Raw genomic sequence first — 26,368 nt, forward strand, 5'->3', positions numbered from 1 at the left:
GGAGACAAGACAGCTTTCTGTATTTTTCCTGCAGCTCTTTTCAGAGAGATGAGGTCCATGTGTATGCTGACTAGTCCTTGCTAATGACACCAAAAACCATCCTGGGACTCTATAGGATTACATACTTCTCAAGGACTTTTCGTGGGTGGCTGTGCTTATTGAATTTCCACAGAAACTTGAGACAGGGAATTCCTTAGGGAATGAGGAGATTGTAGCCAGAATGAGGTAGGGCTGACTCTGAGCCACTTGCTGTGTTCCAATGATTTGAATGTCTTTTCTACCTTGTCTGGTGGCAGTCAGAAAGGGTGGATCAGGATATGTGCTCACTATATATCTACTGACTGAGCTTGTGGAAAGTGCTCCCTGATTTGGCAAAAGGCTAAGGCTCTGTGTACAGCCAGATCCTGCATATGTAGCAGGTAGGCTGTTTCTGTGTTCTCCCCTTCTGATCATATCTATTGGAGATGCAAGTCTGTTGGGCCTTTGGAAACATTCTTAGCCTTAGAGCTAAAAAGTATATTTTGTTTTCCTTTCTGGGTTACATTTACTCATTGAGAATCACATAAAAACTACCAACCCTCTCTGCATGAAAATGCCCACCAAGAATTTTTTTTCAACTCAATGTCCATAATTATTAAGGTCAGTTGAACCTTCCATAAATAGCAACAGTTAGTTCAGGGCTGTGTCTGTGGACTTTAAAAGTTGGTATCATTCACTTTCAAAGAATTTATGTGAATGCTTAAGTCACAGAAAACAACAGTCACATTTGACTGAGGTATTGCTTTTGTTTTCCCTCTTGCAAGGGGCGAGCTCCATGCCAGTGTTACAGTTGGCTGTGATTGCTAGCTGGCTGCCTGGTAACGGCACAGTTTGTGCATTCCATGGCCAGGCTCCAGAGAGACAGAAACACCATAGGGGAGCGGAAGTGCTAGCTAGCCCCAGGTTCCTGACATGAACATTCCTGAAGGTTCTGCTGAAAGACTGCTTTATTGTCGTGGCAGATTCTGTGAGAACAAAGGCCCCATTTTCAAGATACAGAGCCATGTGTTGTTTTAATGAAATATTTTTTGATTATGGCAGTAAGTTGGTCAGAGCATTATAACATGCTGCTTTTGGGCATTAGCTCATATAGGCAGCGTCTCCTAATTCATGGAGCAGGTAGCACATCCTTACTTCCTCACAAGACTATGTTATTTGAACAATGACAAATAGCAGGCACAGGCAGGGTTTGGGGGATTCCATAGTCATTTTAGCCAAGGAGTGATACAGAATATAGGACAGTGACATGATTTTATTACCTGTTTCACACTTAAGATTGTCTGGAAAATAATAGTATAATTTAAACCAACATGGGATACTTCCATGAGATGTAACAAATAAAAGAGGGCATTAATTTGAAAGAGAGCAAGGAAAGATATATGGAAAGGTTTAGAGGGAGGGAAGGGATGGGGAGGGGTAAAGGGAATAATAGTGTAATTACATTATAATCTCAAAACCTAAAAGAAGTAATAAAAATTATTCTAAGTAATATAAAAAATATGGAGCATTGCTTCAAGTTTTTTCCTGCAGACTGGAAGTGTTTGACAGGACACTTCAGTGTCTTTGTGTGGGCATATCACCCTTTCTTGGGCATGGTGAGTTGAGGGGTGGGCTAGGCAGGAAGATGTAGGGTGGAGAGACGAAGCCGGGACTCAGCTGTGCTCCGTTCTACCAGGATTCACTGGTATGGTCATCAGCAGGAAGTCACCTCCCTTTTCCTCATCTCTGAGGAGGACAAATCAAACTGCAAAACCACTGTGGCTCTGAAACAGCATTTTTTGTGACAGGACCGGCTTGCTTTTGCATTCTGAGTAGCTTCAGGGTATTTGAATCTTAACAGGTGAACACGAAACCCATGGTCTATGTCCAGCATGTGGGACTTCCAAAATGCATCGCGCCCTCCTCAGCACTCCTCCTCAGCAGTAGGAACCACTGCACTAAGAAATACAGCCAAGGCTTCTTTTTACTTTCTTCAAATTTTGTTTTCTAGGTCTAGAACAATGAGTTCTTGGTTAATTTTAGTCTTGTAGAAATTTACACGCTGAATCAGATCCATGCCTTTGAAGTGTCTCCTATAGTGTCAGTCTATTTCCTTATTTTATGGATTTTTAAATAATAACATCTAAAAATTATTTAGTAGAACTCCACCTATGAAGGCCTGGGGGTAGCGTTCCTTATAAGAGAACCTGATGAGATGACCTCCTTTGGCCGAAGTGCTTATCTTGTAAGAAACATCATTCTCATGATTTTAGTTTTCTCTAATGTCCTGTGTCCTGGCCCAAAGATTTCCCTTGAGGTTTGCGGCCAAAGTACTGAATGAAACATTTAGCAAAGAGTATTAAAAAATGAGACAAATACATGTTCATTTATGTCTTCAAGAGCTGGAGGTAGGGTGCTGGGGGTACCCTGGTGTACATGTAAGCAGCCTCGGCTATAATGTAAGTGCAATGCTTGAACGCTGATGGTGGCGAGTGGTTCCAGGTTTTAATGCATAAGAAGTAGATCCATTTGAAAAACTGCGTTTCAGAGCGTTGGGAAAGAAGTGTTTCACTTCTTTCCTCAAGCTGGGAACGGCCTTGTGGAATCTGTCTTTTTAATTGGAGTTTCTTTCACATTCTGGTCTCCTCTAGAGGTCGGTTCATGAACTCTTGAATAGCTTGGTCCAAAGGAAGCCATTTTTTGATAGATGTTTTCAAAGCTGTGATCCAGCTGCAAGAAAAAGAAATCATAGAACAGATCATTAGGTCTGTCAGGCAGGCCCTGGGGAGGTAAGATGTGACAGAATTCTTTAATTTATTTTCTAATTGTTACTCTTGGCTATTTAGTTCGGAATTAATGGGAAAAAAACATGCTCTATGGATTTCGGGTTGAGCGAGAAGGTGAAATACAGAGAAGGCTCAGCAATGAAAGCGAGGGGCATAGAAGAGAGGAAGATGTGCATAAATTGTGATCAGTGGAACTATATGGCTTTAACATGGCTAAGAGTAGTTTGTTGCTTTCATTTAATTTTAAACTTTGTTGATCAAACATTTAATAAACATTGCTATTTTAGCAAAAAAAATTTCTTTATGTTAAATCCCAGAAACCACACAACCTTCTAGTTAATTCTCCAGAAACCACACAACCTTCTAGTTAATTCTCCTTTTCTCTCTCTCTTTCATTTTCTTGGACAATGTTTTATGAAACCTTGTTTCTAAGGTCAGGTGCTGTATACTAAACTACCACGAATAACAAGCAGACACAGTTACCCAAGAGTATTTCCAACAGCCTCAGGATGGTCTCAGAATCACAAATGAATCTGTGGGTCTCTGGACTATAATTTTTTATCACTTTCTAAACTTACTTTAGGGGTAAGTGGAATAACATGCAGATCTAAGTTATTTCCCCAGTGGCTCAATATAGGTTTTTTTACTATTAAATAAATAAATAAATAAATAAATAAATAAATAAATAAAGTCCCCATGGACCTGACAGTCAGCCCCAACTGTTCAGCCTGCTGTAACAGAGAAACCAGTAGGTTTTATCATATGGGACGTAGATCAGTTTCAGTGACCCTTGCTTCAGTGTGCTAGCTGTAGGCTTCCCGTCATCTGCTTGCCAGCTGTCCAGGAAGAGAGTCCTGGCAACACACCTAGCAGTAACCTGCCTGCCTCCTAAGCCAGTGCTTCCTCCAAAGGAGAGCCACCAACAATGTTTACATAAAGGGAAAAGGCAGATGAGGTCCTTAATCTCTTGCCTAAGTCTCTTTGTGAGGGAGATTCCCTAAAAACCCCACTTTTGGAGTTGTGTTTCTTTGTGTTTAAACCACAATTTCTTATATATGTCCCTTAAATGTTATATCAGGTCATGTAGTGGCTTTACTAAGGAATTTCTTTATGGGAACTTTGGAGTTGTAATAAAAGGCCTGGGACATGTGGGAGATTACAGTGATGCAGGTTAGAGTCCAGACGGAGATAGAGGACATGGGCATTTTGGGGAGATTGGAAAGGAGGAAGTTGGTGCTGAGTGACTCCTTCCCACTGTGTTGTGTCTAGTGATGTCACCACTCTTATATTTCATAACCATTTGAATGAAGTGTTTGTGAATGACAACCCAAGACTGAACACAGTACAGATTAAATCAGCTTTATGTCCTACAGTGGCTTATAATAAAACAACCAACCAACTATAAATGTCAATGCAAGCTATGTGACAAGAGATCAACTGACAAATCTATGTTTTACTCAAGTAAGATATGCTAAATATAATTTTAAAATCTATGGAATATTTACAAATTGTAAATGGTGTGTGTGTGTGTGTGTGTGTGTGTGTGTGTGTGTGTGTGTGTTAATGTTGAAGCCAGAGTTACTCACTGTCTTGGGAGGAATTCAGGTTATCATGTCTTCCTTTGAGGGGAAAAAGTATCTCTAGAGAAGTCACAAAAAAAAAAAAAAAAAAAAAAAAAAAAAAAAAAAAACAAAAAACCCAAAAAACAAAAGGGATGAAAGAAAAATAATCCTGGAGAATAGTAAGTATGAAACTTGCAAAGAAAGGATGGATTGCCCTTAGGGAATGGAGCTGGGAAGTAAGGGGATGGGTTTGTTTGTCAAGGCTGACACAGAGGGAGGAGGGGGAGCTCTTGGCTGACCTCTTGTCGACACTGATAAACAGAAGGCGGAAGAGGAGGTCCTGGCTTACCGCTGGTTTTCTGTTTTATTTTCTGCACAGAAATAGAAAGTCTTGAACTCTTCTGATGAAGGCTTGAGTTCAATTACGGATTGCTCAAAGCCGTGGGTCTGTTCAGTCACCCTATATCCTTGAAGATATAGGCCACCTGCACAGGGTGAAAGCAAAGAGGCGAGAACAAGTGAGAACAGGGAAAGTAAGGAGGAAAAGGTGTCAGGAAAGGTGTTAAAATTCTATGTGTGAAAGGACTGCTTTTCCAGATGAATAGCCCCACACTGATTAGCATCCAGTAGCAAGGCTGGCAGCAGAATTAGAACTTCTTGGTTCCATTTGTAAATGATAAGTGTTTATCTTTTCAAACTCTGTGCTTGGATAAGCTTCTTTACCAGAAGGACGTAGGTTTGAAATAAAATTTCCATTATCAAAGAGGAACAGCTGTAATACCATATAAGAAGAAAATTAAATAGTATTTCTTGGGGCAGAGTCATTAAAACATACTTCCTGAAGCATGGTGAAGGCTGCAGGCAGTTTCTACAACCCACACAGATTCTCACCCATTTGTGTATATACTGCAAATCCCACTTAAAACATGAACCTAGAGGGTGATACGAAAATGCTAACTTGAATTAGCAATGAGAATAGATGACTAATTATAAAAAGTAATTTTCCTCTCATGGTCCTTTAAATCTAAGGACCTGGTTGGTCTGAATTTTGTTTCCATTTTGAGGTGGACTGTTTCTTCTCCTCTGGTTGCCCAATCTTATACAGAGTCTCAGGCATTATCAGTTATAATAGTGACAGGATGTTTAGAGATCCACTCCTCCTGTGTAGCCTTGCTCTCATCCCCTAGCACCTCCAGCTGTGACCACCATGCACTTCACTAAAAAAAGCAAACAAGAAAACACCACACTGCTCTTAAGAGCCTATGCACTGATGGCATGGAAATATGGAAAGGAGATTTGAGTAGTGTTGACTCTGGCTTCTGGTCAGTCACATTCACCATTAGCCATGTGAAGAAGACAGATGTTTTCATTTATGCAGAATGAAGGGTTTTAAACCTTAGAAATTAGGTAGGGGGTGCTTTTTAATTTTTATGGAGGATATGAAAGGCGATATTAAATTTAATTTTTATTTTCCTTTGAAAAGAGTCCATTTTGGACGTCAAAAGAAAACATTGACTTCAGAAAAGAACAGGATTTTTCTTTCCAATTCAGTCAGCATCAGTGGTATGGTGTTTACCAATAGGGTGATACCACTCTTGAGACAGCCTGATGGACGAGGGGTGCATAGGATGGAAAACAGCTTAGAACCGCATCACTGACTCACCATAAGCTCCCAGACTGGTGGCCTTACTCTACTTATGATATTTGTGTATCCATCAGTATTACTTTCCTCACATCGGAAAGAAACACCACACCATGAGCAGTCACTCCTTAGCTCAGGTGCCAGCCCGGCTGATAGAAATCCCTACCCACTCTCCATCTCTCTGTATTTGCTATTTTCCCTGCAGCACCTACTAGAAAAGCAACCACACAGCACATACCCTTTTTTCTTTGTCTGTTCTCTTTCACTTACCATAATGTTTTCAGGATTCATCTATATTACATACCATATTAGATATTGGTGCTTTATTCCTTTTAGTGGTAGTGTGATGTTTTGTTGCAGGGACCTAGCACACTTTACCTCCATGCTTACTAACTGATGGCAGCTAAGACTCTCTTGGACAAGGCAAGTCATTGTCTTCAATGGGGTAAGCATTACACGGTCCAGTGGATGGCTCCACACCTCTGCTGGTGGGGACAATGCTGGATGATAACATCAGCAGGTCACCAAACCAAAAGACACAAAAGTGTGGTGGAAGAAAGGTATGTGGGTTGGTGTGGAGGGAGGAGGATAAGAAAGAATCCATCTGCGTATCAGCTGTTTTTCTATTGCTATGATAAAGTGCCATGAGCAAGTCAACTCAAATCATAAAGAGTTTATTGGAGGCTTTTGGTCCCACAGGGTCATGCTCCCTAGCAATGGGGAAGAGCAGCACAGCGGGTGGCTGGAGCGGAAAGCTAAGAGCTAAACCTTGAACCACAAACAGGAAACAGAGAGAGATAATTGGGAACTGTAATAGCTTCTGAACTTCAAAGCCCGCCCCAGTGATACACTTTCTCCGTCAAGGCCACACCTCCTAACCATACCCAAACAAAACTAATAAATAGAGACCGAGTGTTCAAATGCCTGAAGTTTAGTGGACACATCCCATTCAGACTACCCCAAAATGTATAGCCAGAATGCACAATGTATATGTATGAAACAGTAAAAACAAAGATATAAAAATATAAAAGAATGTAAAAAAATATTTTGAGTGCAAGTAACAAAGCCTTGTAGCCATTTTTCTAGCCACTTGCCGGGCCTAAGTGGCCATGAAGCTTGTGGCTGTAACCCCAGCACCTTGTTAAAGGAAGATTCTCTGGGTCCATGCCTCTTTGTTAGGTTAGTAACAGTAATTATCAGTCCAGTCCATTGTTGGCTGAATGAACTGTGCAGCCATTCTACACCCCATTAACTGTAGAATAATCTCTCTGAGAAGTGCTCACAGACCTTGGAGGGATTTAGTAACAAACAATGGTGGACAGTCATAATTTGTCACATCTAGATTTTGCTGGGGAGAGATAAAAGGGGATGGGGAGAGACTGCCAAGAGCCCCAGCCTTAGGTAAAAGTCCTTGACCAAGGCTCTTCTGAAATAGCCTTAATATTAGCAGATGCATGAGACCAAGTAGTTCATTTTGCTAAAGGACAAGTTCCTCTTTTGATGTGAAAGCAAAGGTAGCCTCCCGGGGACCAAGGGGACGTCTCTCCAACCCCTCTATTGCACACTAGAGGCATACATACCCAATTGAAAGGACAAAATGTGGATAGTGCCTAATACGGTTCGCACTGAAAACCAGGGCTACACTGGTCTCTACAGCTAGCTCTCCCCTCTCTTTTTACTTTTGTCTTTTCTCTTGTTTTGTTGTTCTCTGTACTTTTGTGCTGTGGGTAAAAGAGAATTCCATGTCAGTAAAATTACAACTATGTCTAGGAACAGGTAACATATGAGGTCTCCCAGCTCTGAAGAAGAACCAGTGTGTTAACAATGAAAACGAGTTAAAATATATAAAGCAGTAAAGAAACTCAGATGCTAAGTCAGAAGCATGAAGCAAAGAATACCATGTGTGTTACGGTGGTAATTCGAAAGCAGTAACTAGCTTTATATTCCCTGTTTTAAGATCTGACATAAAAGTCACCATTGGAGCAGGCATGTATACAGAGACTAAAGACTTTGGCATATAAGTTTTGTTTTAATTATTTTGGTCGTGATCCATAGGTCTAATAAGTGAATATTATTGCATGTTTTCATATAATTGAGCAGAAGTTTGTGAGGAATTATACAATGTTTTTTTTTCATTTAAAAATAAGTGTATTTATTAATTAGTATGTGTGTTTGTGAATGCAGTATATTATATATATTTCACATATATGAGAGAAAGAGAGACTATCAGGCACGTGGACGACAGAGGACAACTGTTTCGAGTTTGCTTTCTCCTTTCATGGTTTCTGGGGGCAGAACTCAGGACATTAGGCTTGTACTCCTTAGTGTCATTAGTGTGTGCCATGTTTTCTATTCAGTTCTTTAAAAAATAGTCACAACTGACTGCACTGATTACATGGCTTAGAAACAGAACCAGGGCCTTCGGCATTAGAAACCCTGTTGTAAAAGGTAACCAGGGTCTAGCTCAGTGTTATCACTCCCCCAGGAAGAAAGCTACAGGGACTTGTAAGTTGTATTAGAGCTAAGCGGAACTTTTTGAACACAGGCATAGCAAGAATTCTAGATTAGAACGGGTCAAATGTCATTTCTTTAGCATCTCTAGGAAGAATCAAAGATGAATACTGGAATTCTATGTACTCTTTCTTTTCTGGTGGGGTTCATATTGGCAACTTGAAGATTCTAGACCCATCTGTGAGACATGTCTCTCAGCACACCTGTGAATGCCTATCTAGATTAGGTTATGATTTCTTCCTCAGGGCTGAGCTGAGAAGACCCCTCCATATATGGTGGGCAATTTCTGGCAATAGCACTGGCATGAGGAAGCCCAAGGGGAAAGGTCTTTTGCTTCTGTGCCCGCTTGCTGTCATCTCTTGGTGGTGAGTTGTTGCTGCTGTCACTTTCATTGACATCAGAACTCAGCTTCTTTGGCCTTCCAGTGTGGACTGAAGACCAGTGGCCCTCAGGAATCATCCACACCTCCAGCAGCTGACTGGGACTGAGGAAGGACCCAGTCTCCTTGCTTGAGCAGCTGCTGGGTTCTCAGCATCCCCAGTGTGAAGCAGCCACAGCTGGACTCTCCACCCACAGCTGGACTCTCCACACTGTACTGTGTAAGCCAGTCTAATAAAACCCTCTTGGAAAAAAACCTTTGGACATATATTCACTATATTGGTGTGGGTCATTTCTCTAGGAAAAGACCAAGACCTGCTGAAGGGCTTGCTGATGGTGGAGGAAATGCAGAATCGGTTGTAGAGGAAAGTGGTTATAAATACCTGCTAAGGGCATGGGGCCAAATGAAGAAACACAGATTATAAGTGACATGAGTGTTTCTGTCATATTTTGTTAAGAGTGTGTTCATATAGATATTTGTCTTTTCTCTCCCATTTATCATGTGTTATAACATTGGTTCTGAGAATATCAGTGGTTATAATATTTAAAGTTTGTGATGTTAATAGAATGTCCCTCAAGAGACTTTGCCACCTATTTTAAAATTTATAATTCATTTATAGTTATACATGAGATAGTTAAATTATGTTAAGCATAGTTATGACACACACACATATACATATATAAATCTTTAACACACACACACTCATAGCCCCGACTAATGCAAAAGGCAAATGTTTGTAGATTGTTAGGGACTATGCTCTTTTAATAAAGTAGGTTTGTAGGCTCTCCTCCAATACACACAATTTCACTAGCTTTGAGTAGTTAGATAGGTGTCCAGTAGCAGACATGCTCTCTCTCTCTTATTGATCAGATCTTAATTTGAATTAGAGAGCTCTTGGTTACTGCCAAGGTATGTGTGCCACTACTGTTTCTCTGGGAATTCAAAAAAAGCTCATGATCCTCAATGAGTTTGGAAGTCCTTACATTTTTTTTCTGAGTTTGGAGAAACATGTGAATTTAGACTTAAACACCCCTTTATATATATATGGAAATAATCTCTTGAAGATTAGTTTGGGGAGGGAGTGGCAGAGATGGCTTAGAGGTTAAAAGCACTGTCTCTATTCTTCCCAATGTCCTGAGTTCAATCCCAGCAACCACATGGTGGCTCACAACCATCTATAATGAGATCTGGTGTCTTCTTCTGGCATGCAGGCACTATGGGGGCAGAATACTATATCAATAATAAATAAGTAAAATCTTAAAAAAAAAGAAAATTAGCTTGGTTGACTTGGTAGTAATATTGATATTTTAAATTAATGTTCTAAGTCAATGATGAATCTGCAGTTCTGATTGTTTTGTTTGCCTTAATTCTTACTCTATTACCATACATTAAAGTTGGAGAGTGTAAGCTGCCCAGGAAAAGCCTGCTCTATTAGTTATGAAAGAGGCTGTTTAACTCTTCATAGCTGTATATTCATCAGGGTCATGTAAAAAACATCTTCAGTATGATTAAGAGGGGATGCATTCCACTGCTCATCCTGAATGGAAGAAAGTGGGTCATGGAGTGATGTGAGCTTTCTATCTCTTTAAACATGCAAAGAGTTGGAGTTCTTAGTAGATTATTTCTTTCTACCTGGTATGTCCACTGTACTTAGCTATACATGAGCAGTAATGCTGAAAATCGGAGTCAAATGACTTGGGTTCCATATGCACACTACTGCTAATATTGAATGGTCATTCAAATAGCAAAAATTTCAAGTGGAAATACGACAATACCAATTAGCTTTATTAAAAATTATAGGAGAATATGAAAATGGAGCAGATTTCATTGGTGAGTAGGAAGGAGGTCCATAGAGAAATATGAGAAGGAGGGATGAATACTACTGAAGATGCTTGAAAAGGACTTAGTATATAAAATTACATATAATACATATAAGTCTATGAGTATACGTATACTTGTTCAATGAATGTTGTGTGTCAACTTGACAAAGCTGAAGTCATCTGAAAGGATGGAACCTCAATTAAGAGAATGCCTCCATAAAATCAGGCTGTGGGTAAGCCTGTAGGGCATTCTCCTAATTAGTGATGAATGGAGGAGAGCCCAGACCATGTGGTGATGGCGTCCTTGGGCTTGTGGTCCTGGGTTGTATAAGAAAGGAGACTGAGCAAGCCAGAAAGCAGCACACCTCCATGGCCTCTTCCTTAGCTCCTGCCTGCGGGTTCCTGTCTGTTTTAGTTTCTGTCCTTGCTTCCTCCAATGGTGAACAGTGATGTGAAAGCAATATAAAGAAACCATCACCTTCTCGACTTGCTTTTCATCATTGTTTTCTATCATAGCAGTAATAACTGACTAAGATAATGAAGTTGACACTTTTGGTGATAGTGCTCCTCCTGATTATCATAGCGGGTGTAACAAAAATATCCAGCACCAGGCATGATAAACCCACTTCTGAGTTATTGGTCAGGAGAGTCCAAGAGACTCCCCTCAAACAGCATAGGTCATTGCTGTTGCCCTTTGGTTGCCTTTCAGAAACTGAAAGTAAGTTATTATTGCTGAAACTACTCTGTGATTTAGAAAAAAGGATTTAAGCTGGGTCTGACCTGAAAGCCTCCTCCCCTAGGACTAGCTTTTATAGTACCAGAAGATGCTGTGCATGCTGCCAATGGAGGGAAGTAATCAATAGTTCTACCCAGCTGTGACACCTATGGACCACAACAATGACCAGTATGGCTAGAGGTCCCTAAAGCTGCAATAGTGCCTCTCATATCACAGCAGTCTAATTGGAGTTAAATCCTGTACAACAAGAGGGAAATTTTGTCTGGTGCTGGAAACCAAGCCAACTTCTCAGAGCTAGTGAAGTCAAGGATGGGCCCTAGAAGAGAGCCTCCTACTGCCACTTTAGTAAACCAATATGGCTGCAGATTGCATTCTAAAACTTATCCATATATGCCCAGATGAATGCAGGTCTTGTTCTTCATCAAAGAAGAGTCTGTTTGCCAAAGAGTGAAAACCACAACGTGTCAAGATGCAGAGAGTACTTAGTTGATCATGGGTGACCGGCTCCAGTAGATGCATCCACAACACGCCTCCTACTAAGGCTCAGGGAACATCATGGATCAGGGGGCAGAAAGATTTTAAGAGCTGGAGGACCAGGAATTCTGCTGTGAGATCGCGTCTCCTAGAAACAACAGGGCAGCTTCACCCACCATATCTCAACTATGTGGCTGCCTGAACAGGGCGGGCGTGGTGATAATACTGAAAGACATGCTAGTGTAGAGGGGGAATCCCACAGCCAGACAAGGAGCTAGAGACTCTGGCAAACTGAACTGAGCTAAAGCAACTAAAGACCGAAGAGACGGGGAGAAGCAGTCTTCACCATGGGTGAAAGCCTAATTGGTTATTCAGCACTAAGTGTTCAGTCCTGAAATCACTGAAAACACACAGACACACAAACACCAAACACACTTGGCCAAATACATGTGTAACAATAATAATTAAAGAAGAAAAGGCCATGCATTTGAGAGGCAGTGAGAGAGAGACATGGGAGGGGCTGGAAGGGGAAAGAAGGGGGCCAGGGAGTCAAAATTTGAAATAAATAAATTAATTAAAGAATATTTTTTAAAATGTAAGAAAGCTCTTTTGTACATTTCAGATATAATTATTTTATTATTCATATGATCTTTATATATCTATCTTTTAAATTATATATATATATAAAACTTCATAAGAATGCAAAATAACTGTGATAAATGAATATAAATTATATGAGAGTAGGCTTTTATGCTCATTCCACTAAACATATAGCTGGTAGTATTTCAATAACAGCGTCTCATTCTTCACAGCACTCTTGCTTAACATTCAGATGCTATTTCCATTTTATAAGCAAGGAAAGAAAACTGTGGGAAGTTGAGCAAACCAACCACAAAAAGCAGACTGCCAACATCCAAATTAGGAATACTCTGAGGAAAAGATGATGCTTCAACCTCAGAAAATGACTAGCATTCCGTTTGCAAGCCATTATTGACCAAAGGAATGCAGAGTTTGTGTTTTAACTTCTAGAGAACAAGTATAAGGCACTAAAGTTACAGGCTTAAGAGTTAGCCTGGCTGTTCAGATCTCAGTAGATTGCTTATTTCTCCACTTGCGAGCCATTGTTCTGAGCGGACTGTGTGGCTGCATTTCTACTCTACAGACAGAACAGTGGTGGTGCAACAGGGCCTCTTCTGCAGGGTCCCTGTGGGCTGAATAGTTTCCTAGGTGAGACAATAGTCCAGGACGTTACAAAGGTTCAATAGAGCTAAGATTTTCTTCCGACTATTGTAATCACAACAATTTCAAGCGACGTTGATTCCTTACCTGACGCCTGAGTGGAGCGAATGCTCGCATAGAAGTACAAGCAGCCATCCTTCAGAATGCAATAGTGTTGGACCCACTCATCTGTGCTTGTCTCCAGCTGATGCAGAAGGCCTAGACATTCAGGGTGTTTGATGGCCAGAGGTGGGAGGCTACTGTTGTGCAGCGTGACATCTTCCCAGACATGGTTCTGCAGGCGTAGCACAAGGATATGTAAGCAGTCATCTCGCGTCAGATGCCTTTGACCCACACAGCAGTGACATGGGGATAAGTTCGGTTTGCCGTTAGAGAACCTCTGTCCCAAATGCTTTTATTAATATAATCTCGCTGCTCGGGTAACAGACAAATTTAGCCTCTGCCTGTAGAGAACGCCTACTTCTCTTTGGCTTCTATTGTGTTCTGAGGAAATCAAGAGTATGAGCCAAAAAACAAAAAACAAACAAACAAACAAAAAAACAAAAACCAGGAGATTGGGATTAGAGAGCCAGCGAGAATAGATACCTCAGGAAAAAGTAATTAATGCCCCGTTTGTAAAGTGCTGTCCCAAAATGCTGCTTCTCACATCACAGGGATTTCCCTCCAAGGCCCAGTTCCTGGTAGGTCCACTATGAATAACAGCAGCCCCTAGTTCATGCCTTTCTTTATCTGAACCCCGACTTGTGCAAAAGAGCAAGTTAAATGCTCCAGGCCAGCTTCAGCCTCGGGCTCTCACGGTCACTGAAGTGGAAGGCTCATGATAAATGGAGCTCCTCTATCCTGGAGGGCAGCCCTCAGTCCACGGGCCTGGGAACCAGGCTCTTTCTGAGAACTCTGACCCGCAGCCAGCAGCACTGCGCTTTATCTCTTCATCAGAACCGGCCTGTGCTTGCCAGTTTCTCTTTGTTTGGTTTTGGGTTTGCCCTTTCGTTTTAACAAGGCAGTGAAAAGATAGCAGAACGCAGAGCTTTCTGTATTCAGTGCTGTGAAGTGGGGGGCCTGCTGGGAGTTGGGCTGCTCACTTTTTTCACTTGCTGCAGACACTCCGAGTGCATTAGCAGACTAGACACCTCTTAAAAGTACCCAGGCTCATCTCGGTTGGTGCATTGGAGAGATGGGCGAGTGTGGTGAGTGTTGTGTTCCAGGTAAAATGAAAGACAAGTCCTGCTGTTCGTTATGTGACAGTGCTTACGATTGTGCTTAAAGGACAGTTACAAGGCAAGGGCATTCAATCTCCACCCTGAATTTCTGCTAATGTACAAACTCAGATGTGTAAATAAGGTAATAAGTTCATGCCATCTTTTGAAGGAATGATCACATTAAGTAAAACCTATAACATCATTACAAATCACATCCACAGCATGAAGTGAAACAGGGGGGCATTAAGACAGTGTTCCCCAAAATGTGCTATGGCACAAACTCAGAAAGAGCGCTACCTAGTGCCTTAGGGTCTGAAGTGATTAATGGCTTGTCGGATGATGTAACAAAGGCACCTGGCATTTTATAGGTAAATATCTGACAGAATGATATTGCTCCAATGTTGGAGACCATGGATGTGGAAGAATAGCAGCTAGCGGGTCTATAGAACAGAGATGAACGGATGACTATGCACTCTCTGACCAGCCACCCAGACAGCAGCAGCATCCCAAGATATCCTGGAGATCTTGAGAGTACAGAGAAACAGCAGCATTAGCATATCACCATGGTGGACTTGCAAGGGGTGTGGCTCTGTGTGAATTCAGAAATTACACCTAACTTTGTGACTCTGTCCCTGAGTCTTGATGGGAGGAATCTCATACAAACTCATGAAAATAATAAGAACAGCAGGACTGAAAGTTCCCTTCTCGGATCTGGGCAGCATGGCAACCATCTTGCTCCTTCCTCCTCTGTAAGGAAACACAAACTGAAAGCAGAGACTAGGATGGAGGAAACCTTACCTGGCGGATAGGACGGGCTGCTTTGTACATTGCCTCAAGCCACCTGGAAGACAATGAAAGGAGAGGGCATTCCATGGGGAACCCTGTAGTGTCGCACAGAGAAGCTTCTCTTGCTTAACCTGCCGTTCAGGCAGGGCAGTCCTGAGCCTCAGATGTATTTCAGCACTCCTGGCTGAAGGTAACACATTCTTGCAAATTTAAGGTTAGTATGTGGCAAAACCTTTTCCTTTAGGCATATCTGAAGTAAAAATCGTGCTATCTCCCCACGATCATGATTTGATCGGTGTCTGAGAGAAAGTTAATTCACTATTTCTAAGGTTTGGAATTTGTTAACAACAGCATGGCTGTAATAACTACAAGGCACCGACTACTAAATATGGAAATACTGGTGGATGACCATTGCCTTGAGTTCTTTCTTGCTGTTCTTTGGACATTGGCTTCATTGGTATGCCTTACGGTGTTCCTTAAGGCTTGTGGTATGCCTTAAGGCTTGTGCCTTAACCTGGCATCAGCAAATTGACCCCATCCCAGTCTGCCAATCTTTTCCAGTCTTGTTTCAAATTCCCAAACTTCTAATCAAACCACAGTGTTCCCTGTTTTTCCCAAAGTCCAGTGTATTTTCTCTGTTCCATTTCTTCTTCTTCTTCTTCTTCTTCTTCTTCTTCTTCTTCTTCTTCTTCTTCTTCTTCTTCTTCTTCTCTTCTTCTTCTTCTTCTTCTTCTTCTTCTTCTTCTCCTTCCTTCCTCCTCCTCCTCTCCTCCTTCTCCTTCTCTTCCTTCCTCTCTCGTCTTCTTCTCTTCTCTGTCTCCTCTCTCTCTCTCTTCTTCTCGTGCCTCTCCTCTAAATAACTCCCTCAGTCCCACACTCCCAAGCCCTCACTCACTGCTCTCAATTGCTGTGCCATATGTCTTCTCCTATGAAACTTTTAAACTTTTATTTGTATTCAAAAGAACAAATACCCCATCATTTTAGTTGATGTTTTGTTTTGCTTATTTACTTTTTATTTTTGAGATTATAATTTAGTTCTCCCTTCCCTTTTCTCCCTCCAACCCCCCACCCCCAATATACCACTCCATGCTCTCTTTCAAATTCATGGCCTCTTTTTTCCACTAATTGTTATTGCATGCACACACATAAGCGCGCGCGCACACACACACACACACACACACACACACACACACACACACATCTAACCTGTTCAGTCTATATAATGATGTATGTATGTTTTCAGTGATTATAGTTTGGCACTGAACAAACATTACCTCCCCAAGAAAGACTAGCTCTCCTACTTTCAGCACTCCTTAGCTGCCTATAGTTTTTTGTGTAGGGCTGAGGCCTTTTGGTCCTTTTCATATCCACATTGGCATGTCTATTTGTGTCATCAATGTTCAGGTCACATTTGGACAGTCATGTTTGTGAGACTTCATGGGTATTGCTTCTGATGTGACTAGGAAACTCCCAGTATTCTGTCCCTTGTAATCTAATAATCTTTCCACCTCCTCTTCCACAGTGTTCTTCATTTATTTCCTTCTGGGGCCAAAGATGAGCTTTTTGTTATACAAATAATCCACAGAAACTTTAAAATAATGTCTAGGCATATTAGACATAAATAAATACTGTGCACATCATATTATTCTGGTATTCATTTACTCTATATTTACTTAAATATGCAGTATTCCACAGATAGGGATGGAATGCTTTGTGCCTGAGGTGTTTCTGAACTACTAATCTCTTTAATGCTGGAGCTGGGTGAAGGAGGTATTCTTTAGGACTAGAATGTTGATGTGCTGCTACCGGCTACCTTTTCCAGTGGCTTTCTGTTCTGCACTCTCACCTCTCATTCAAGCTTGTCCAGTGAGCTCCATTACTGCAGGGAGACAGTCACAGTGGGTGTCCAATAGTCAGAACCCATTTCTACCCTCTTTGTGGATTATGTGCATATCCGATATCCACGGAGTCTCCCTCACTCAAAGCCCCATTATTCTGTCTAGCTCATCTCACTATAGGGTACTGGTCCATATCATGCTTTATTATCTTTGTACCAATAGTTTTCTGTCTTACAATATATACATCTGGCAATTCGTTAGCAGTGAGAGCCATAGACAGCTAAGGAGCTACGGCATTATTGAGCTGTCGTCTTTTAAAAAAAAATAAGGAGTGTTACAATAGTAATGTTAACAGAGTATGCCTGTGTTCTTTGACAATTCTGATCGAAATTATAATGACATCCTTAACTTCATGTGCTACCATTTTTTTTTTTTTTTTTTTTTTGGTTCTCTATCTTATTTGTGTTTCCAAGAATATGAAAGATTCTCACACTGAAAGTAAAACCAGAGAGGCGGGAGATGAATGAATTACCTTTTCATCTCTTGGTTTGAAGTCGCACAGAGGCAAAATATTCTACTCCCAGACTGTGGCATACAGTTAAACACAAATGGTTTTCCCAAGCTGTTGTCAATGTCAATTTCTGCTCCTTCTAATTTTATTACATCTAGAGGTGGCCACTTCCCTTCATCCTATAATCGATAAAGAAGATGCGAAGTTAGTGGAGAAAATGAAAAAGAAAGGAATATCATGTTGATTATTTCAAATAGATTATTTTTCCTTTAAAATGAAAATAAAGTAAAACATACTTTGCAGATTATATTCTTTTTAATATATAACACAATACCCAAAATTATTTGTTTGAGTTTTTAACCTCATTTTGAACAGTTGTTCTTTTTTTTGAATAGCTGTTCTTAATATGAGCTTTATTTATGCCCATTTGGGAAAGTATTATTAATGCCAGCTTTCCCATCACAGAAACAGGACATCAAAAGAAACCTGTATCACACAATATACATTGTAACAACGTGACATCTCTAGGCAGCACCTACACTATGAGTTCCATGTGTCAGGCCCCCTGCTTAATCATTTCTAGCAGCTGACTGACCTAACTCACGAGATAGTTGCTTTATCACCTCTGTATAATACATCATAAGACAGCAGCACAAAAAGACCAAAGAATAGTTTTTCTGTAAAGGACAACATCTTAACATACTATGATATCAATGTAAAACTAAAATAATTTTACAGGTAAATAGTTTTTACTTTTGTTTACTTTATAGTTATTTCTTAAAACATCCTTGTCATTACTCACACCTGTTTTTACCAACTTTGCATTGAGCTGTAACTTATGTAGCATGGCTTCACTCGCTGTGTAGTTACACAGCATTGCTCTTTAGCAAACTTCCGGAGCTAGGAAACCACCATTGTTATCCAGTTTCAGAATATCCCCATTAACCTCTAAATTTCCTTTGAGTCTATTTGCTTTCAGTTATTACCATTTCCCAAATCATAGATGAACAGATGTGTTTTGGTCCTTATGCATTTGGCATGCTTACATGTTTAATATAAGTGGAACCATAAAACTTGTTGGGTTTTCTTTCTTTCTTTCTTTCTTTCTTTTTACTTAGTGTGATGTCTTTAAACTTCTGTGTTGAAGCAGGAACTATCACTTTCTTCTTTTTGAAGACTGAATGAATGGTGTTCTATTGTAGGAGATATCATTCTGTTTCTCCATGTGTAAGTTGACAGATGTTGTTTTTCTTTTCCTGATGTGGAGCTATTTTGAGTAGCACTTCTATGAATATTTGTGTACATAGCTTTGGCATATAGGTTAGTGAATGCAAGGATATTCTTCGACTACAGATAGTATCTCATACTTCTATTGATCTCTCATCTTCACAACACCTTTTTAAGAAAGACTATTAGATCCAGTGGTGCATATCACTGGGTCTAATAGCCCTAGGCAGGGATGGCATAGAAGCAGAATGTGAGCCCTGCCTTCTAGTAGCATCTTTCCACACTGCATCTATCAAATGTCTGGCTTCTTGGATCGCTGGGATACAGGGGACTGTTTGGGCCATCAGTTGTGAATGCTTGTGTTATTCAACATTTTGCTGACTCAGTTACATTTCCAGGCACACTTTAAAGTTGAATTAGAAGTAGAAGTAAATCACAAGTATCTTTTCCCGTTGGTGGGCAACTGGTGTATTCACTTGCCGAAAGCGAATATCCACAGACTCTGCCTGGTGCAGTCCTATTATACAGACAAGGTGATGCTGACCTTACCCTTAGTGTCGCTCACACTCAGGGAATGTGTGTGAGAAAAGTGAATGAAAACTTATGGTTTGGGTTTTAAAACCGGGCTTGCTTTCTCTTACATGTTGTGCATCTCAGCTGCTGTCTCATGTCCCCTGCTGGTGAGCCTGCTGTGTCTCTGGGAGCAGTTGTAGTGACACTTTGGTCCTTTGCAGCCGGTGTGGGTCCTCCTCCAGCTGTGCTTTCTCAGTTTACTCTTTTGTCTCAACTCCACTGTACAAGGGCTTTTAAATCCCTCTCTTGGTGAGATCCAGATGTTGGGATCTTTTAATCCCACTTTGAATCCAGTCCTAATACTGCCCGCACTGTGGTGCCATGCTCAATAATCACTTGTTTTCTTGAGATAAAGAACAATTGAAATTCAGCTTCTATTTTATTGGCATGCCTTAAAAATCTACTTAAGCAAAATTCAGTCTTCTGGCTTCACAATAATTATTAAATTGGTCCTGTTTGATCTTTTCCCTAAAGCTCTGCCAAAAGTCACTCTTAGCTGTGATGGGTGATGAAAAATTTCAAGGCTGCATTCCCCACAACTTTGTATTCTTTTGTCCAAGGCACAAAAATCCTTTCTTTTCCTGAGCCAGTTCACAGGTTCAGCTGCTGCTGGTGTGCACGATTGATTAAAATAGCATGGATGCTGAGGGGTTCTAAATGGCAATTGTTTAGTGATGTCCAGAAGCTCTGGACTGAGAATAAAGGACCTTGGGCTGTTTTGTAGGGGACGTTGGGTAATGTTGGCCTTGTCTGTCATAGGAACAATATTTTTTTACAGGATGAGTTCCAAAGGTCAGACTGTTCAGAATAGGGAAGCATCAAGCAAGAATGATGACAAAAACCTAACCTAGAGTGAATGCACTTCTAAAATAGATTATTATTTTTTTGTGCAGAAGATTAAAGACAAGGGCATTTTGTGTTTGTGAGATTCTCTGCTAAAATAAACCTACCTACAGATGCCTTTGAATTTTTGTTTTGGACAAAATTTTTGTTTGAACATGATAGAAATTTGCTCTTGCCAGGTTTCCTAGTCTTCAAAGAGAAAAAAAAAATGTGAGGACATTGTATATCTGCAGGTACAACCCTGAAAATCTACAGACTAGTGAGGAAGCAGGGAAAGGCATCTCTAACCAGGAGAAAGAGATCATTCTGAGTCAAGAAAACAGTCAGGATTTAATCTAGATAGAAAGAAAGCCTATCTTGAAGTATCCCATGAAAATACAAATAAAATGCATGACTGAGAAGATGTAAAGCTGAGGGTTAGAGCCAAGTTGAGGAGTGTCCATCAGGGCTTTTGAATGACACTCAGCTCCCTTTATCTCTCGGTGGCAGTTTGGACACCTTCTCCATGCCAGAAACTAAAACCACTACTCTTTGAGAGCCTTGAGAAGCTGCCCATGTTTGACCATGCCCTAGGATCGACAAGCAATAAAGGGCATGGATGAGAAGGATGAAGGGAAGAGGAAGGCTTCCACTTCCCTGTCTTTTGCCATCTCTGTATAATGGACAAATTAGAAGTTTGAGGAACTACAAACCCCTCCCTAGATTATTTGCTATTATTTGTGTATGTATGTATTTATGTATGTATGCATGCATTTGTTTATTTGTTTGTAGTTTTATCTTCCCCTTCTAGGCAGACAAGACAGGACAGAGGTAACAAAAAATAGAAAGTCAAATTGGCACGAAAACTCACATCTATGTTTACAAGTAATAATAGCTTCCTGGGTAAAGCTTCATGACTTTTGACATTTTTGTTTTCACTTTGATTTTTAAAAAATGACAAAGACAATTTCATTGCCTCTCTAAACTTGCAGCCATTCACGTTTGAAGCTGAAGTACAGCCACAAGGTTTTTCATCTTTCCACAGAGCTATGGCTCTTTCCCTGCTTTTGTAAAACTCCTTGGCTGCAGATGTGACATCAACAGAGGCAACTGGCTGCAAACTGAGAGTTTTGTGCTTTCTCTTTCAGTTTGCCTGAAGTGGGGAATCAGGTTTTCAGTGTGACAAACACAGGCTGACTGCACCATGTTGTTTCCTGGCAGCAGCAATACTCCAGACTCCAGGAGGCCCTGGGAGCCCTTGCAGCTAAAGGAGCTTATCACTGGACAAATCCTGATGCTATGCCCAGACACACAGGTTTCTTCTGGAAAGTTAGCTAAGGGGATGTTTGCCAATAGTATTTGAGTTGAGGCTACGCAAGCTCTACAGCTTTGAAGAGAAATGTATGTCCTCAATTGAACTGCTCATTTGTTACCATTTTTCTTGGTAACTAAATCACACTTATAGTGTGACCACTTTCATGCAACACTTAGCATTACAAAAAACCAAACCAAACCAAACCAACCAACCAACCAAACAAAAAACCACGAGGGATTGGGTATGGTGCTATATGCCTTGAATTGTAGTATTCATGGCATGAGGCAAGTTACCATGATTTTGAGGCCAGTCTGGACTACATAGGGAGTAAAAGGAAATCTTGAGGTGTATATCAAGACCCTGTCTCAACACCCATACTGGACTCAGCAGCTTGAAAACTATGGGTACAAGAAGAGCATTCTGCGTAATAAACTCTTAGATGAAATGCTTATCTTAAAGGGCCCCGACTTAATGCAAAGTACACTGGTGCTCACTTATCCTTAGGGGACACAGCCCAAGGACTCCAGTGGGTGTGTGAAGCAGGGAGTGTTGAACCCTCATTATAAACATTTTTCTACATGTGTTGTATGTAGAATGTTGGCATACAATACTAGACTAGGTTGATCCTTCTGGGTTTGTGTTACTCATTTACACAAGTACCGCTCTACATTATGAACATAATTAACTAAAGTAATGATCCCAAAGCCATGATGCTATGACAGGAAGTCTGATTGAAATGGCTACCAAGTGACTAACAAGTGGGTAGTATGTAGTGTGTACATATACCACAAAGGGCATGAGTTATGTCCAGAATGAGATGCAGTTAGACAATAAGATAGATCACATTACTCAGAAAGGTGTGCAGTACAACATGAATTATTTATTTCTGGAATTTTCCATTTAGGGCTTTTGAAACACAATAGATTGCAGGTAATGAAACCCCGAAACCTCAGAAATAAACCATAATTACAGGGAACTACCACCCTGCTATTTCCTTTTAGAGGGGACTCTACAGTCTGAGAAGTGGGGTTTTATCCACGTTGTACTCTTCAGTGTGTCATTTAAATGACTTGCTATTGACCTCATAGTCATCCTGTGCCTCACTTTCTGTTTTGCAAAGTAGGATTACTGTACGTGTTGATCTTATGTTAAGTGTTTAAGACATTGCCTGGCATTTCATAAATGATATATAAATGTTTGTACTAAGGAGCTCCCAACAGCCCCAGACAGAGGCCAGCTCTACTACAGAGAGTCAGGCCCTTACTTCTGAGTTGACAAGAAGGGAGACCATGTCTCTGCCATGCCTGGGCTCCCAACCTGAGTACTGATAAGTTTCTTTCTCCTTCCATTCTCCCACTACTCTGAGGTTCTTGTAGCATCTACTAGATGCCACATTGGATACTCAGGTTCTTCCCGGATGTTAGAATTAGACTGATTTTCTGATTAGGCATATTGCTCTTTATTTTTTTTTTTTTCTTCCTCACAGTTTAGGAGCCTGTAGGCAGGTCCTTACAAATCCTAGCAGCTGTTCTGTCACTGAGCTGCAAGTCCTTCCCCGCTACTCACGCTAACTCTTTCTGCTTTAGTTTTCTGATTGTTGGAGTTTTCCAAGTCTAGTGTTTCCATTAGCTGTGGTCATTGGCTAAGCGTGGTGCCCATGCTGTGAAAAAAATGCTTCAGCCCTGTTGAGAGTGTTCTAGTTCGCAGTGGGTGCAGCTGTTTTCTGCCGAAGCCGAGGCTTACTTTGCCTCTTTGAGCATGGGAAATACGACTCCACACCCTCTTTTTTCAGATGCTCTTTCCTTCTTCCTTCCTTCCTTCCTTCCTTCCTTCCTTCCTTCCTTTCTTTCTTTCTTCCTTTCTGTTTTTGAGAAATTAGTTGATAACATGAAAGATTCTGCTTTTCTTTTGAAGTCTTCACTTCAGTTCCGGTATTTCCTCCTGATACTAAATTTCCTTGCGTCCTTGACATTTGGTTATTCTGAGGGTAGTGCAGAATCCTCTGCCTTTCACTGCGTGTGTTAATATTCAGCACCCAATAGGTTCTGCTGCTGCATTCCTGGCTTCTAGACACAGACACCAACCAGTTCTACATGAGGACTGAACTTCTCTGTCAACCTTTTGATAATTTTTCGTGTCAATCCTCCTGAGTCTTGTGGATGTTCCAAAGAGCCCAAACAATGAGTGTTTCCAACTCTGGGGACCCGAGACACCCTCTAGGGCCAAATTTAGCTTCTTCGGGCTCTTCTGGCTCTCACTTTGGACAGAAATGGCATGGGAGGGAGTCCCAGACAACTCCAACCTGGGTGCTAGTCCATATTTTTGCTCTGTATGCTCTTGTTTGACCTGTGAGGTTGGACATTTGAGAATCTGGTTTCTCTTCCCTAAGAGTTACTCAAAAGTGTCCTGCCACCAGCTTCCAGATCCAGTAGAATACCATGTCTCATATGCTTTACTGCAGTGGGCTTCCTCCCGTGCCCAAACATCAGCCATTGCTTATGTAAGCTCCAAGAGTCCTGATGGCTACCCTGATGCAGACCCCATATTCTCCAGACTTCACACTTATATCAGCAACCCAATACCCATCACACACTTGACTGCTTAGCATCCTTGGTTCACCTTAGCACTGTTATTTTGCTTTTTGTGTTATGTCTGTTTCCACAGAGATTGGATTTTTTTCTGCTTGGGCACCCCAGTATCCAGTGAGCTAAAGCAAACCTTTACAGTGATTTCTGAGCACTCACTTCCAAATGTGTCTTTCTTGGGCATGTTTCTTCCGCCTTAAGATACTCTTTAAGGATCCCTGTTTATGACTCTAAATGAGAGACGCATGGGAGAACAGCAAAATAAAAGGATCCAGAGGGTCCTAGAAATCTACAAGTAGAACAATATGATAGGCAGATTTGGGCCCAGGGGTCCCGCTCAAACTAAGGCACCAGCCAAGGACAATACAGGAGGTAAACTTTAAACCCCTTCCCAGATCTAGCCAATGGTCAGAATATTCTCCACAGTTGAGTGGAGAGTGTGATACAACTTTCTCACGTACTCTGGTGCCTCACATTTGACCATGTCCCCTGGAGGGGGAGACCTGGTAGCACTCAGAGGAAGGACAGCAAGTAGCCAAGAAGAGACTTGGTACCCTATGAGAATATATAGGGGGACGTAATCCCCCTCAGGAACAGTCATAGGGGAGGGGAATAATGGGAAAAGGGGGGGGGGAGGAATGGGAGGATACAAGGGATGGGATAAACATTGAGATGTAACAAGAATAAATTAATAAAAAAAAAAAAAAAAAAAAGGATCCCTGTTTATGTTTATTACTTTTTCATATCTGTAGATAATAGTTCTTTATATTAAATTTCCTGTTTGAGTTACTTAGTATGATGCCTCTTTTTTTTTTTTTTTATGTTGTTAACTTTGTAGTAGTTGTTTGGTCAAACAATTATAAGTGTTGTGTGAATGTATCTTTCAGACCTGATTAATATTTGAATCAAGAATGTTTGAGTTAAGCAGTGTAGCCCCCATAATTTGGAAGGATTTCATCCATTTAAAGACCTCAAAAAGAAATACTGACAAAAAAGAAATCAATCTTTTTCCTTCCTTCCATCCTTCCATCCTTCTATCCATCCTTCCTTCCTTCTTTCCTTCCTTCCTTCCTTCCTTTGTTCTTCCCTCCCTCCCTTTCTCCCTCCCTCCTTCCTTCCTTCCCTTCTTCCCTCCCTTCCTTATTTTCTCTTTCCTTTTCTGTGTTTGGGATTACTTCCAGAGACTTATGCATGCTGTCCAACAACTAAGCTACATCTTAAACGTCACTATACTCTGTCTATCTACTGTCTGAACCCAGACTGATATATTAGGAGAACATCAGAAATACACACTTGAATATGAATAAATTAATAAAATATATTAAAAAAGAAATACACACTTGAGGCTTTCTGTGGGTCCCCAACCATTATTTTTATGAATGCCATTAATAGTCCAATGGGGAGCGCCGTGGGTTCACACCATTCTTCTCTCTGCCTCTGCTCAAGCTCCCCATCACCGCATTTCCATTTCCTTCCCTTTCATTGTTGTTTCACCCAATTTCTTTCTTCTTGAAATCTTGTCCTTGTAGCCTCCATCAATCTCTGTCTTCTCACAAAGCATGGCTGTGTCATGCCACTCAGTGCTGAATTATGTAAGCTCTATGTGGATCTTCTTTGAAAAATTCCTTTGATTTTTTATTTCTTTCTTTTTTATTTTTAAAACAAGGTTTATCTGTATATCACTGGTTATCCTGGAACTTGCTCTGTAGATCAAGCTGGCCTGGAACTCAGAGATCTGCCTGTTTCTGCCTCACAAGTGCTGGGATTAAAGCCATCACTGCCTGGCTTTGATTATTTCTTAAATAAAAATTTTCTCAATTAAGTTTAATAGGCATGTGACCCATATAGGATATTGCTATGAAAATATGTATTTATTGTAAAGTGGCTATATATGTGTGTATGTATGTATGTATGTATGTATGTATGTATGTATTACTTTCTGTGGAAAAATAATTAAACTCTACCGTCATTGATTTTTATTATTTAATCATCTCTTCTGGAACATTCTTCACTATAACTCTAAGTTTTGCCTGTGTACTCCCTTGACAATCACCATATACTTAAGGATTCTCTTTTTTTCCTTGAGGCATCAAATGAAATTAGCAAATTGCAATTACAGTTTATTGTTTCTCAAGTAAGAACCATAAGATTAAGGTACCCCCTAACCCCAACAAACAATAGGCACATAGATGTAAACAAGGCAAGAGAAAATAATGCATACTAAATTCCTATGGGTGATCTCTGTGCATCTGGAAATTATAGTGGCCTGCTGATTCAGTGTCTTTAGTAAATGAGAGAGAATCCTTTCCCAGATTCCTCAGAAGAAGAGACATTGTCTGATTCAT

At 40.7% G+C, this 26,368-nt stretch overlaps 1 protein-coding gene across 1 annotated transcript in view; it reads right to left on the bottom strand.

The window, feature by feature from the left end:
- Positions 1 to 2,291: 2,291 nt before the first annotated feature.
- The window catches only part of LOC127196101 (uncharacterized), a 100,524-nt gene continuing 76,447 nt past the window's right edge, over positions 2,292 to 26,368 (bottom strand). The window contains exons 8-12 of the mRNA XM_051153683.1: positions 17,523 to 17,680; positions 15,165 to 15,207; positions 13,255 to 13,441; positions 4,716 to 4,851; positions 2,292 to 2,748 (exon numbers count right to left, since the gene is read on the bottom strand). Coding sequence (XP_051009640.1) covers positions 2,649 to 2,748; positions 4,716 to 4,851; positions 13,255 to 13,441; positions 15,165 to 15,207; positions 17,523 to 17,680 — 624 coding nt within the window. The 3' untranslated portion in view covers positions 2,292 to 2,648. The remainder of the gene's footprint in view (positions 2,749 to 4,715; positions 4,852 to 13,254; positions 13,442 to 15,164; positions 15,208 to 17,522; positions 17,681 to 26,368) is intronic.

Source organism: Acomys russatus, chromosome 12, assembly GCF_903995435.1.
Source record: "Acomys russatus chromosome 12, mAcoRus1.1, whole genome shotgun sequence".
In the NCBI taxonomy this organism is placed as follows: domain Eukaryota; kingdom Metazoa; phylum Chordata; class Mammalia; order Rodentia; family Muridae; genus Acomys; species Acomys russatus.